Here is a 15157-nt window from a genome sequence, read left to right on the forward strand (position 1 = left end):
GAAACACAGTCAAGGACTCAAATAACTTTCAAATTATTTTTCCTGAAAGTTAAGCAATGTAGTTGTTATCCTTTAAAATTCCTGTCCTGTGCAATGACTTTTGCTTAGTAGTTTTGATGGCCCTTTTGGGAATTCAAAATATATTGTTAGTCATATATCTTTAACAATGTATATTTTACTACTATTTAAATATTTTTCTTCCTGAACAGGATTTCTTTTGCATTTCCAAGGGTGTGTGCTTTTTTCAAGGCACTATATATGCTGGAGCATTTACAGCACAGCTGGATACAGTTCTTGAGTTTTAGATGTAATTTGTTGTGATAAAGAGCTCTCTATTGCCCATGTTCTGTTATTTTTTCAGTGGTGCCTCTGTTAAACTATCTGCTGGGTTTCAAAGGACAGAATGTGCATTTGAGTGGGTGTTCCCTTCCAATATGAATTATTCTGTACTTTCTTGAGCATCTCAGCACACCACAAGCTTGTAAGAAATTGGGATCACTTCAGTTAAATCCATAGACTGATGCAAGGGCCACTGGTGTCAATAAAACTGTATCTATATTAGCAAGTCATGGGTAACTAGTACAAAGGATTTTGCTTTGGACTGATTCTGGTCTGGTCCTTTGGCCTGATTATTCATCTGTAATTGTGATGTACTTTCTGGGTTAGTTTCATGCAAGCAGAATTCAGAGTTCTCCAAGACAAATCTGTGAAGCATCAGAGGATGTGAAGGGAGAACACCAGGAGATGTGGGTCAAAAGCACCTTCCTGGTGTGAGGTAAAATGTCTGTGTTAGCATACTGAGAAAAATCTCAGTAATAGGGCAGGGATTGTCCTTTATTGGATTCCCAAGGAGCTGAAAGGTCCTTTTTGCCATTGCTGATGGTGAAACTCTGACTCTGGGTTCCCCTTTTGAATAGCAGGAAGGCCTTGCTCTTCAAGGCAGGTGACAGGAGGGAGCAGCACAGGAGTGTCTGCTTCCACATGCTGTCACTCCTAGGAGTAGTGTACATGCCTCTTACTTTCAGGTGGTTAGAGAGTTGGGTTCAATTAAAACTAATTTCTGTATGTTGATAATTTAAATGGACACAAAGTAAATAAGGAGAAGATGTAATTAAATCAAGATACACAAAGACATTCCTTCAGATTAAGTTACAAGATTTGAACAATATAATAAAAAGCATATCCAAGCAATAATTTAAGAGGGCAAAGATAAACAGCTCATTAATGAGTCAGAGCTGCCTACTTTTATTACATAATTGATATTTGCTTATAGTTTATTCTTCTGTTTATCACAGGAGCATTCGATAAAGCAAAACCTTTACCCTTTTTAGTATTAGATTCTTCATAATTTATCTCACTGAGATAGACTAGTTGGATGCTTTTAGGCAAAAAAATAGGATTGGATATGCTGTCTGTAAATAGTTCTGAAATTGAATCAATCATTTAAATTTTGTATTCCACATGTTCACAAACCATTACTAATTGCTATTAAACTACTTTTATCATACAAAATATACATTTAAGACCTTAATAAAGACAGTTTTTAATTTCTGAATCTAGCCCCCCATTTTTGCTATGTTTTAATAAAAATAAACAAGTATTTTCATTATTTCTGAATATATTTGTAATTGCTTGCTATACTGTAGGCACAGAAGTGGTCACTGCCTGTTTCCTATGATGGAAAGTTTTAGTTGTGTAGTGTTACAGTTTCAGCTGTGGGGAATTGTACTGATTGAAGTTTACCATAAACTAGAGATTAACTAGTGACTGGAAAAACCCTATAAAGTACAAGAAAGGATTTTGTCATTGCATTAAACTGTTTTGTGTGTCAAATTTTACAAAATATTGAAGGAGGAAACATTTTAGAGGATTATGTGTTTTATTTTAGGGAATTCTGAGCTAATGTCAAGACAGACAAGATACTTCTAGTGTTCTTACAGATTAAGCAGTTTGCTCCTTTATTATATCCTCATCTTTGGGGAAGGTGGATGGAAAATCAACCAGCTGAAACAAAATTAGAAGAATTTGCCTAGATATACTGGAATTTTCTGCTGTTCTGAGCCAAAGGTGACAGCACTGCTCTTCCTTGCTGACTGCTAAATGCACTGTCAGTAGTAATATGTATTAAAATGGAGGCTTCTCTTTTACCCTCCTTGCTCTCAGTTGCGCTTATGTTGGTTCTAGACCTTTTTAAGAGCTCCATCAAGAGTGAATTAAAGGCACCAAACCCCTTCCTGATAGCCCCTGTTAGCAGATACTTGGCAACATTAAAAGCATAAGAGATGAGGGTATGATAGGTTTTGTGTGGGTTTGACACAGCAGAATGATTCTAGCTGACAAATTATAGAAATGTGATCTTCTCTGTGCATGTCTTGGTCAGTGAATCCATGGACCCCACAGTGATATTATCCTGGGAAAAGTCTGATTGCTAGGGGAGAAAAAAAAAGAAGACTGTATAATACAGCCTTTTGAAGGGGGGCAAATCTGTTGTGGTGAATGAAAATTTGTTTCCAGTCCAAACTAATGTCTTGCTAGCATAATGAAATTTCTTCCTGCAGCACCTGGCAGCTTGTGTTTCATCGTCTCAAGACTTTAATTATTTGGGCTTTTACATCAAGTTTCCTGTTCTTGGGACAGTTCTGTGTGACACTGGCTTCAGAAACAAATAAATGTTTGAGCAGGCTGCAAAGTAAACCCCGAGCTGTTTGCAATTCAGTGTCACTGTTTTGAAAGAGATGGAGCTTTTGTAATCTCTTTTTGTTGTGACTAAAAGGACATAATGCACACAAGTATTGCAGATAATACAGTTTACTGCAATCAAAATTATATCCTTGTACTGCAAAGTCTTAGAATAACAGGTATGGACACCTGTGTTTAGAATGAATGTATGTCTGTCTGTTGGTAAATGATACACCTTATTGTACACAGTTTTCTTAAGGCATCAGGGCAAGAGTCAGGTGCATTTATTATGGAGCAGTAGCTGGACAGCTCTTTTGGTTCCCAGCAATTCAAATGAAAAATAAGTCCATATCATAAAGAATAAATGTGTGTGGGGAGAAAAGCATTTGTCAGACCACTAGTATGTTCCAAATAGGTTTTAGATTGGGTGCAATAGATATTTTCCTTTTTAATTCTGCTGTATTTTCAGATCATGCTAATTCTTTTCTTATTTTGCTCATTTTGCATTTTTCATCCCTTTTCCTCCTTTCCTTTATGTTTTAATCCTACCCCATTTTTTCACATGACAGGAAAAAGCCAGATCACATCAGGTACCAACCAGCTTCTTTTATACCTGCCCAATGTTTCCTTGGCACGCACAAAGCTCTTCATTAACCCTGCATTTAATTTTGATTACTTGCAATGGATGTATAAGTGACTCAGTCTAAGAAAATAACAGAAGGATTCTGCCTGGGATGCCACTATACCTGCTGCTCAATTCCTTTAAAAGATTCAGAAATATTGAGCTGGTTTTTAGCTAAAAAAGGAATTAAAGCCAAGTTTTCTGCACTCAAACTTCTGAGCATACAAGATCAATGTCTTGCCTTTTTCCAATTGAAGTTGATGAGATTTTTTTTTCTTATCAACTGCATTGGGAATAGACATGTACTTTTAAATGTTGTGCATTATTAATTACTCTGTTTTAATTGTGTGCTGCTAGCAACTAGAGGAGAAAACTGTTTCTGAGAATCATAAAGCACAATTCATTGTTTTATGTAAAACTCAAAATTTGTTCTCAGTTCTCAGAAATTAGAACTTTTTTCTTTAGATTTTTCATTGTTTCCTATTTAATAAATACAGTTTTGAATGGTGTAGGTGTACATGATGGAAAACATTCTGTTTTTAAACAGGAACAACTGTATTTAACCACTATGAAGTGAGTACTTTAATATTCCAAAGAATGTTCTCTCCTTCACCATGGTTCTCTCTTGCTTTTGACAGAATGACACATTTAAGGAAACTTTGGTAATAATACTTATTGCACACATGATGCCTGAAGATTTTCAATTTTTTTTTAGAACCTGATAGATGTGGGTTACTCTTTAGCAGCACCTTCAGTACAGAGATTGTACCTCAGAAGTTCCTGGCTGATGCTGGTGCAGACCCCCAGCAGACTACAATAAAGTGAAGTTTGCTACAGTAAAGCGAAGAGTTTGTTGATGGTATTTGGTTAATGAGGAATAACTCCAAGTTCTTGGCCTGAATAAAACTGCTGTGGTGCTGACACCTTGGAGGGCAGTCTGACACTTTGATCTTGTTAGGAAAAAATTTAAATGTCTTAACTCTGACATCTACTTACAAATTATTCAAAATTGTAAATTGTTGATCTCATTCAGTAAAAGTTTATTTTAGAAAAGCACCAAAACCTGCACCCTTTGTGGCTGGAGTGAATTTTTTAACAGATTTAATTTCTCTACTAGGAAAAAAAAAAAAGGAACTGAAATACTTTCAAAACTTCTAGACTAGGTTTTAAAGATGGCACAAATTTGTGTTACAATTTGTGTGATCATTTATATCCAACTGATGAGATTAGAGCTTGTTTACTAAAGTAACTCATGAAATATTTAGCTGTAGAACAAATGAAGCACCGCATTAATGAAGTTAATTGCACTCCTAAGGCTCTTACTAGGGATTTGCTCCATTGCTCGTTGTCTTGGGGCAAGGCTGCTTTTTTTTCCCCTTTACCACTCCCTTTATCACTTAGGCACTGCTTTTCATGTTGTTCTCTTTTGTGTTATGTTCACAAAAAGCACATGAAAAATGACATGAGTTTATTTCCTTTTCAAGTCTGCTTTTTTGTTAAGTTTCCTATATGAATATTAGCAATAATCTGCCTTATATTTGGGGCACACTTACTGCATCTGTAAATAGTTAGTAAAGATGATCCCTTTTCAATTGCAGTGACTAAAACTACTGCTGTTAATAAATTTAAAAAATCAAGAATGACAAGAGATCCTGTTGTTGCTTTTTAAATTAAATATATCTGCACAACATTTGAAAAGATTCTTAAAAGGTAGAATCTCATCTGTCTATGAAACACTAACCTTTCTAACAAATACTAGCTTTTCTGTTTGGGATCTAACATATTTTGTATATATTAATTTTTCTTAACCATCTTTGTGCACTTCTTTCCAGGAATGGCTTGTGGTGGTTGAATAAATACATGGGGCCCTCTTGTTACTAATTGTAGTAAACTGTAGCTTGAAGCTCAACAGCCTGTGGAGAATAACAAGATCTGTTTCAACACAATATTTTGTGTACTGTTACCACTCAAACGAACTGGTAGTTCAGGAAAAAGTGTTGTGTGGTAAAGGTGGGGTGTTGGAGATGATTGAGGAATGATGCTGTGGTAAACACAGGTTTGCATTATAAGCCTGAACAAAACAAGGTGTAAATTTCACTGAATTGTCTTGTACATTCCTTTCATTTTTGTCAGTGAAAATGAAACTGTGATTATTGGTTTGCTTTTATTTTGTGCATCCCAGAAGAGCTAGAAAGGCATGGTTATGTCTACTGGGTTTGTTTTTTTTCATTCAGTGATCTGATAAAACATTTTTTGAGATCTGAGGGGTTTTTCCCCCAAAGTGTGAGTGATTTTTCCATTCTCTGAGATGTATGCTATGTGAACAGTGAGTTTGACAAGGAAGGATACAATTCAGAGGAGTTTTTAAGCATTATATTATCTTTTGGATTTTACAGGATGCCTTCGTTAAAGCATTTATTTGATTTATTTAATTTTTCTTCAAAGCTGAGGCTTAATTTAGGATCCTACTTAAAAGGTTTTCATTGGATTTTTTTTTTTTTTTTTAGTTATATGTAGTGTTTTTATTTCAGACATGCCCAATGTAGGATAGCATTACCATGGGATAGCAACACCAAAGCATTTTTTGTGCTTTAGTAAGTAGTTCTACTCCCAGAAATATTTCAGGATTAGTTTACATGGGTTTAAGTATTTCTGTTATTCAAGCTATCTGAATTTGTGTTATCAAACAACTACTTAAAATCATAACTTGCTGCTAAAATGCAGAAGGAAATGTTCTTTAAAATGAAAGTGTTTTGTGTGATAGCTTAACTAATGTTGTCATAACATGAATGTGTTTGTTTATGACTCAAATTATTTGAACCTTGCTTTCTTTTCTGTTTTGTCTCTGCTTTCCCTTTTTTCATTAATGTCATGAAATATTTGCCAAAATTGACTGCAGTATTACTTTCCTGAATTCTTTCATGCAGTCTCTTTGTAGACTGTATGTTAGCACATCTCAGTCGCATAAGCACTGTAAAATCAGTTATGTATTCTCTGGATGTCTCTTCATTTGAATAGGCGCTGGTTCTCAATACAAAATAACCAACTTGTGTACCAGAAGAAATTTAAGGTAGGAGTTGAAAACTGGCTTGGGATAGTTTGGGGTTTGGGTGATGATTTTTCTGATTGATTGGGGAAACTGCTGATGTGAAGATCCTGTGTGATCTTCAACAACCTACTGTTTTCTTCTAAATTAGTTTCTCCCTTTGTAAAATGAGACTTATAGCTACACTGACAGATTCTGAGATTCCTGTGCACTGATTGCACACATACTTTATTTGCTGTGGGTTTTGTAACCTAGTTAGAGCTTTAAAAGTTGTTGGTCCCAAAAGGCTTGTGCTCACTTGCTGGCAGTCAAATATTCCATGCTGTTCTCTGAGCAGTTGTGTTTAACTCTTTCAGGACTTGCTCCTCCAGTTGCTTACTGATTCACACACCCAATTCAGCAATAGGGGAAAAAAGCATGAAAGCTTGTTACAAAGTAGTCAGGGCTGCTAAATACATGTATTTAGTATTAAATATGTACAGTGGTTCAGCAGTCAGTATCTGCCTTGCTGCTGGTGGAAAGTGCAGCTGTTCTAGGTTAAATCAGCAAGTCCAGCTCTGCCCCAAGCCATAGAACGTTTTCAGTCAGGTTTTGGGCCCCTGCTCCTTTGTTTGCTGTTCTAGAATCTGCTTTTGCACCAAGGAGCTGTAGCTGTTCTTCAGGTTGGGAAAAAATAGAGCCTGTATGGAAATAGTGGGGAAAAAAAGAGGAAAGAGCTTATGGCAATTAATTCCTCTTCACTGCAAACAGACTGGGATCAGAGGCTGTTCCTTGCTATCTGATGCTGTCAAATCAAGCAGCTTCATTTCTGTGGTTGGAAAGAAAACACACAGTTGAGTTTGAGCATGTTTGGTTGGGCATTCTGTGTTTGTGAATTCTCCTTGCTCTTTTTTTTTAACTGCACCTTTAAAATGTTGATAGCTCATAATGGAATTCTTACGAATTAAATCAAATTTTCAAAACTACTGCATTTAGCTTCTGGGGTTTTTTATGTGTCACTTAAAGTACTGCTGATTTAAGTATAAGTTTTCTGATTTAATAATGAGTTAATGACATTTCTTAGAGTATCTTTCTAGTTTGAATACTGTTGTTTAAATTTAAGGTGCTGATTATTCAGTAGATTGGATTGTAGATCTCCAAATCCACTGAGTTTTTATTTTTGAAGGAAATTTTATTTTTGAAGGAAAAAATTAGTGTAACCAGGCAAATAGAATTCAATTATTAATAATTCAGGATTGAGTTATTATCTTATTATCAACTATATTGTTTTTTTCTCTGTGACTCTCTTGTTAACTTTTGTCCCTTAGGATAATCCCACAGTGGTTGTTGAGGACTTGCGGCTCTGCACAGTTAAACACTGTGAAGACATAGAGAGACGTTTCTGTTTTGAGGTGGTTTCTCCAACAAAGTAAGGAGAAGCAGTGGAGTATATGTTTATTTAAAAATAAAAATAATTACATGTAGTTGTTTTAAAATGTAAGATTAATGTTTCTCTTGGGATAGATCAAAACAGGAAAAGTATCTGAAAAATTCTGCTCTCTGAAATTTTGGCTGAGAGTAAGTGATGCTGTGAGAAGTGTCCCTGGTATTTAGTTTACTTTTGGCATTAAAATAAACATGCATTCTTGTGCTTTTTGCATAAATGGTTTGTGGTGCAGGGCTCTGCTGGAGCTTAGTAATAGCTGATACTATCAGCTGCTTAGTAATGTAGAAAATAGGTCTCAGTTTCTCCACATTTCTGATTGGCGCAATTAGAGAGAAGCACTTAAATAAGCTGTTGTCTCAGTCATGTTAAATTATACTTCAGAATGCACTAAATGAAACTACTAAAATGAAACTACTAAACAAAAAATAAAATTATTTTTCAGCTCTAGCAGTGCATTGGTTGTACTTAGGGAATTTTGGCATCCTGCCACAGCAAGAGCAGGACACGGATTCCTCATTAGTGATTGTGAGATGTGACCATATTTAAGTTTTGGATACGAGGTCAACATGCTTTTAGGTTTGGAGGTTATCTACACTTTCCACTCCTTCTTAGATTTCTCTTTTGAGGAGATTGCTGTCTATCCTGATCTTTGCATCCCCAGTTGTGGTTCACTATAACAAGCATTTTGCTCTTGCTTGCCTGTGCTTTTTCAACCCACAAGTGTTGGAACAGTTTTATACTTCATGACCTGTTTCTTTTACTGCTGATAAGCAAAGTAGTTCATTCTTTGTCATAGGGCTTTAAAGTTACTCTCTTGATGTCAGCGAATGAAAGTGTGTTTTAAAGGACTGATACCTGTGACTTGTGTCACAGGTGTAAAATGCATCTGAGGATATAAAAAAGAAAAATTTTGAATAAGAAAAGGAATAGGAAACTAAGCCATTGTCAGTTGTTTTGGAAGAGTCATTTCTATGTCTATATTAGCATTACCTGCAAATAATTTTGAAATAAGGAGTTTGCAGCTCACAAAGGCTCAGCTGCTTGTTACCTTAAAATAAATGTGTTTATTAGATGATGCCTACTAAACTTGTGATAGCAAGAAACTTGCTCCATCAAAACAGAGCCCTGAGCAATGTGCTGTTGGATGTCAGCTGCTTGGCCACTGTCTCTGAGCACTTTGTGATTTGCCACAGGAGCTGCATGCTTCAGGCTGACTCGGAAAAGCTGCGGCAGGCGTGGATTAAGGCTGTTCAGACCAGTATTGCCACAGCATACAGAGAAAAAGGGGATGAATCTGAGGTGAGTTTAGCAATCCACCAAACAACTACCTCCCTTTAGATCCTGAAAATTTTAAATTCATAAAGCCTCTTTTAATGAGAGAGAAGGAAAGAAACAATCCGGTTTGTCTTCAGTGGAAATGCAATGAAATTTTGAAGGCTGTGAATTATATCTGATCTGTCTTTCACTCACCATGTTAATGTTACTGTGGTCTGTATGTTTTTTTGAGATTTCTCTGTAATGTGATTAAAAATCATAGGATATTCTTATATTCAGTTTTATATATCTTCTAAAAAGCTAAACTTTTTTTTATTCTGTGGCTTTCCTTGGCCTTGATAGCAGAGACTTTTCTTGGATTTTAGTGTTCAGTCAATATCTGTGGGACTTTAATTTCTTTAGTTTAGCATGTCTCTTAATTGGTTTGTTTGTGTCTTTTCTCTTTTAGAAACAGGAAAAGAAATCATCCCCTTCTACTGGGAGCCTAGAATCTGGGAGTGAGACCAAAGAGAAGCTGTTGAAAGGAGAGAGTGCTCTGCAGAGAGTGCAGTGCATTGCTGGCAATGCTGCCTGCTGTGACTGTGGTTTGGCAGATCCTCGCTGGGCCAGTATCAACCTGGGAATCACACTGTGCATCGAGTGCTCTGGGATACACAGGTTGGGGAGCTCCTCAGCTGCATTTCATTTGTGCATTGGCTTAATTAGCAAGGGTGGTGTTTGCCTCTTCAAAGGTATATTGAAAGAAAATTAGAGACCCTTGTTTGTAAATAGAATTAAGGTAACTGCTTTATTTGCATAAATTAATGGTAAATCTGTCTGAGTAAGATATAACATGTAGTTACAGGTTAATGTTTTTTCCCATGTTGTTTAGGAGCTTGGGAGTCCACTTTTCAAAAGTAAGATCTTTAACGTTGGATTCATGGGAACCTGAACTCCTAAAGGTACAGTATTTTTGAAACAAGTTTCTATTTGGTACTTAGATTGTTGTTCTAAAGCCTCTGCATTAGAAAGTTCAATGCAGGAAACACATTTGTACCCAGTGTGTCTTGCAGTTTTGAGCAGAAAATGTTTATACTTGTGTGTTGGTTTATTTTAATTCATACTTTCTTATACTCCATAGTAATTTGTTCTACAAACTTGCAATTCAAAACAGCTTACAACACCTTCAGGTTCCCAAGTGCACTTTGAGTAGCAAGTTTCATCTGATACTTTCAACATATAGAAAGGCAAATCTGTTTACAAACCAATAATGTCTTTTGGAAGTGATACATCAGCCTAAAGAATGATCATATTCAAAAATTTGAATGTCAGCTATTAACAGTGAGATGCTTCTGGCCTATAGGAGAGTACTCATGCAACTGCTCTTGTGTGCCAAATTTCTAGCTGGAGCCATGGTTATAAAAGTCATGCGACACTGAAATCCTGAAATCGGAATTCATGCATGGATGCATGTGTGCAACTGGATAACTCATGCAAACATTTGTTTCTAGCTGTGATGTTCTGGCACTTAGGAATTGCTTCTCTATTCTGAACAAACAAAAGACAATGTGCTTTGTGGTTAAATAATTTTTTATCAATGTGTTCATGCTGATAAAACAACCAACCAAGCCCCATGCCCACTCAAAAAAAAAAAAACTGTACCTCTTGTATTATTCATGTAAATATCAGAACTAAATATTCTACCTGTTATTAGAAACAAGAAATCTGTTCATTGCAATCAATAGGGTTAAATTCTCCTGTAAGTAGGCTTTTGTGTTTGTTCCTTTTCTATAGTATTATATCAGATTATGCCCATTGGGTAAGGTGGAGTACAGTTGATTGAATTGTCTCTTGCTGATGGGCTAAGAACAGCTCCTGTCAAAGTTGGTGGAAAAACACCTTTGGAAATGAGGCCTGCAGGTGTCATTCTGGTGGTTGTTTTTTCAGGCACTTAAAGAGTGACTAGATTTTTTTCTTACCTTACTCAGAATATGGTCTCTCTATTCACTGATTGTTTCTTTATTATCATATAAACCCATGCTTATTTCTGGTAGTGTACTTTATATTTACTAAGTTGTAAATATAGGCTGAGTGAGGTTAAAAACAACTGAATAGGTAGATAAAGCTTTTTGCAACTATATTTGAGTTTTTTTCATTTTGCTTTATAGCTTATGTGTGAATTGGGAAATGATGTTATAAATAGAATATATGAAGCGAAGTTGGAAAAAGTGGGAGTAAAGAAGCCACAATCTGGAAGTCAAAGGTAGTATTTTACCAGCAGTGCCTGTTGCTTCCTTTTATTGTTGCTTCCCTTAGCTTCCCCCTGTAAAAGCTGCTGCCACTTAACTGTGTTATACTCCTTTAGTGTACTCATTTCCCTGTATCTCTCCCTTTTCTCACTCTCTCTGTTTATTGGGCATTCCTTCTGTTGGTCCCTTGTGCTTCTGCTGTTCATTTGTTCTTTTTGTGATCTCACTCCCTCCTTTTGATGACAGCTCTAGAGCATCACTGTGGACATGTGGATTTTATTTCCTCTCTGCTGGGTACCAGCTCAGCCAGCTGTACTTGGTGTGTGAGTGCTCCTGGAAGGAGCCTGTGGCTCTTCCTTTTGTTTACAGTGACTTTGTTCTTCCATTTGACTTTTGTTCCCTATTCCTCAGAATGTTCTCATCTTCCTACCTACATTGTACATGAGCTCTGCTGCTTTACAGCAGCCTTCAAATCATTGTACTGCTGTCTTCTATTTCTCTGGTGCTAATCTGTGTTTGAAGGTAGATTCCCAATGCTTTGTGCTGCTGTATAGGCTCTTAAAACTTGCTTTTTTACTACCTTTCCAGTTCTGTGCTGCTTGCTGCCCAGTAGTTTTATAGTATAGAAAACTGCATTTTGTGAAGTGTTGGCCACTTGGAGACAGTGATGATAATATAAACAAAGTAGGAGATTTGCTAGATATTCCTTCTAGGAGTAACTGCTTTTCAGCAGTTCTAAAGCAATAAATACAGCCCCTTTTATCAGTTTGACACAACTGCTGTTGTGTTTTAAGCTGATAACCTCAGGTTACTTCAGTATATGATATGGAACTGATAGCTGTGCCTACCTAGGGTTTGTTATTGTTTTCTTGTGTAATCTTAATGTTCCTGTAACAGATGCTGCAATTTATATTTATGTAAGAAACTAAATAAATGTTTATTAGTAGGTTATTAACAATGAAAAGTTGTATAAAGCTTTAATAGAGGTAACATAGAGTAACTAATGCTTATTTCGTCCACATACCACTTTCCAAAGTCTCTGTCTGAAAGTAAATACATGTTTGTGAACTTAACAAAATTACTTTCTTTTGAGCCTTATGCAAAATTTAATCATGAATCCAGAAAGTGACAGTGTGCTTTGCATCTTTCTGACAATGTGCTATACGTGTGTCTTATGTGCAATGCCAAGCTACAGTTTTGGTTACTGACTTTAGTACAAAGTAGATATTCTTTTAATACATGAAAATACTAAAATATTAGCTTACTAACTCCAGGACTTTTGTATATGACAGGCAGGAGAAGGAGGCATACATCAGAGCAAAATATGTGGAAAGAAAGTTTGTAGAGAAGCAAGCTACATCAGTACCTCTGCCAGAGCCTGGAACAAAAGTTCTGCCTCCAAGTCAGGAAGAGAAAAGGCACAGTGGCCCTGAAAAATCCCTTTTGGCAGGGGAACAAGGTGCAGCATCCCACAAAGGTATTTACACACTTCTCTCCTTAGCTGTATTACCCATATTCTTTTTAAGGTGACATATTTTTATATTAATTGACTTCTGCCTCATGCAGAGACTATGGAATCTGTTTTTTAAATGGTTGTAGCCTAGTGTAGGGTGTAGGGAAGAAAAGACTTCTTCAGACATGTGCTCTTTTACACGGGGAAAGATTTGGAATGGGGATGCTTATAACTCAGAGTCCTATTAACCACCTTCTCTCCTCGGTGTTTTCATCCTCTTGGTTTTTCCAATAACGTTCTCTCCTGCCCTGTCCCTTCCTTACTGCCTGCTTTGTGCTTTGCTAACCTGCATGTCCCAGCGGTTGCTGTAAGTAGCGACGAGGCGAGGCGGGAGTCTCTGTTCTGTCCTGATGAGCTTGATTCACTCTTCTCCTACTTTGATACCTCTTCAAAACTCCGTAGTAGTAAGTACTACAGCTGTGGCGTGTTCACTGTTTGCACTAGTGATCCATTGTGTGTTGTGGCCATCTCCCTGCTTCAATCTGTTGTCTCCAGGCTGCTGCATTGCTTAGTATTTTCATGAAATAATTTAAGCTTTTTTACTTATCCTGATTTTTTTTCATTTCTAGTTATCTTTGACATTTTTTATTATTATTGTAAATGTTATGGTTACAAAATGTGACTTCGTATTTTTCTGTGGATGCATTAAGAATATTGAACAAGAACAAGCCATTTTTTTAAAATTATGTTCAGGACCAAGTATAAGAGCTTGCTTTATTATCATGGTATCTGTGAGGAGCAGGTAGCTTCAGCTCTGCATAGTAATTGCAGTTTCTCCCCAAAACAGTCCGAAGCAGTGACAGTGGGATCCAGCCAAGCACTGATGACAGCAGAGAACACCTTGCCTCTACTATATCAGCCAACAGTTTGTATGAACCAGGTGTGTTAGGTTTTGCACTGTAAGATGAAAATTTAATCACTTGGCAGCAGTTTCTTTTTCTAAAAATGATCAGTGTTGGTGAGAGAATTCATGTCTGCTATCCTGGTTGAAATGCTTTTGGTAAGGGTAAAATTTGCCTGAGCGATCTTTCTTTTGGTCCTGCTACCAAAAATGATATTTAATCCTCCTTGAGTTCAAAGAACTATGTTTATTTCCATTCAGATGAGGCTGATCCCAAATGCATGATTCTTTTATAAATAAATAAATCCAGAGATAGAATTCCTCTTGAGTCACAGATAGTAGGGTTTTATGTGTTATTTGTGCATTCTTGCTTAATTTTTCTGTTTCTTATTTTTGTGGAATTGACCAAGTCTTTAAACATCATTCCTTCAACTCAGAAGTTCTGTAAGTTGGTGAATGAAATTATTTGCTAATTTTAGCATGCTGTTCTGACAGATATATTGAGTATGGCTTTCCAAAACTTTTGGAAAGTTTTGGAAAACTCAAAATTTCCAAAACATTTCTTTATAAAGCAGACCTATTCTTCTACATGAAAGCACTCTTTTAAGGTGTTTTAAATCCCGTAGTTCACAGATGTTATTGCAGGCATCATGTGGCTTGGATCCTTTTTGATTATATTGTAGAAATATTTATGATGCTGTAACTCACAAAAGTTTCTATGTAGCAACATCTTTATCTCCCAGATTTTACTCCATATAACCATTACTGAGATGAAGAGAAAGACTGTGCTTTAGTCCAAAAGATTATAGCCACAGCAAGTAGTTGGTAAATGACAATGGTATCTGTTAACAAAAATTAGGTCAGAACAGTATCAGCCTCATACTCAGGTGTTTCAGATATATTTGTATGACTACATCTTTGCAGAAAATGAGTTTTATTCATATCTTGCAGTTTACAGTGAAACACACTCCAGACCTTAAACAATTTCTTAGAAATTACATGGAATATATAGATTGAAGTATATACACATGTGCCAGTAATGTGGAGAGAATGTTTTCTGTGCAGTAATAGTTCTGTGAAGAGACTGTGCCTGAATACTGGAGCTAAAGGCATCTGTGAATTCCCCTGGCAGAATGGGGCAACAATACATAACATTCTGCAAAAGCTGAGCTACCTATTGCCAGAGAAATGATGTTTTGATCAGAATTCCAAGAGGTACCTTGTTAAAACAGGAATTAGGTAAGCAATTCTTTTTCTTTTCAGAAGGAGACAAGCAAGAGTCTCCAGTGTTTTGTGACTCCAAGCAGCCTAGTCCAGGATTGCAGTTGTATCAAGCTGCCTTTGAGAAAAATCTTCCTCACATGGCAGAAGCATTGGCTCATGGAGCTGAAGTAAACTGGGTCAACATGGAAGAAAACAAAGCAACACCACTCATTCAGGCAGTGCGAGGGGTATGTGATATACAGCACTGCTGATGGGGGAGGAGAGCAAGGGAAATAATGGTATTTCTGTGTCACTGTTCCTTTT

The 15157-nt window shown here is 36.5% G+C and overlaps 1 protein-coding gene across 10 annotated transcripts in view; it reads left to right on the forward strand.

Annotated features, from left to right (window-relative positions):
• Positions 1-15157, forward strand: part of ACAP2 (ArfGAP with coiled-coil, ankyrin repeat and PH domains 2) — a 63190-nt gene that overhangs the window by 39135 nt on the left and 8898 nt on the right. For 2 of the 10 annotated variants that reach the window (XM_077183982.1, XM_077183984.1), the window contains 11 exons: positions 3249-3269; positions 6320-6371; positions 7655-7755; positions 8967-9072; positions 9497-9705; positions 9920-9989; positions 11196-11290; positions 12569-12753; positions 13089-13193; positions 13577-13669; positions 14894-15081. In XM_077183982.1, the coding sequence (XP_077040097.1) occupies positions 3249-3269; positions 6320-6371; positions 7655-7755; positions 8967-9072; positions 9497-9705; positions 9920-9989; positions 11196-11290; positions 12569-12753; positions 13089-13193; positions 13577-13669; positions 14894-15081 (1225 nt within the window). The remainder of the gene's footprint in view (positions 1-3248; positions 3270-6319; positions 6372-7654; positions 7756-8966; positions 9073-9496; positions 9706-9919; positions 9990-11195; positions 11291-12568; positions 12754-13088; positions 13194-13576; positions 13670-14893; positions 15082-15157) is intronic. The other 8 variants (XM_077183986.1, XM_077183988.1, XM_077183985.1 and 5 more) reach the window with 6 other exon arrangements.

This window comes from Agelaius phoeniceus, chromosome 10, assembly GCF_051311805.1.
Source record: "Agelaius phoeniceus isolate bAgePho1 chromosome 10, bAgePho1.hap1, whole genome shotgun sequence".
Taxonomy (NCBI): Eukaryota; Metazoa; Chordata; class Aves; order Passeriformes; family Icteridae; genus Agelaius; species Agelaius phoeniceus.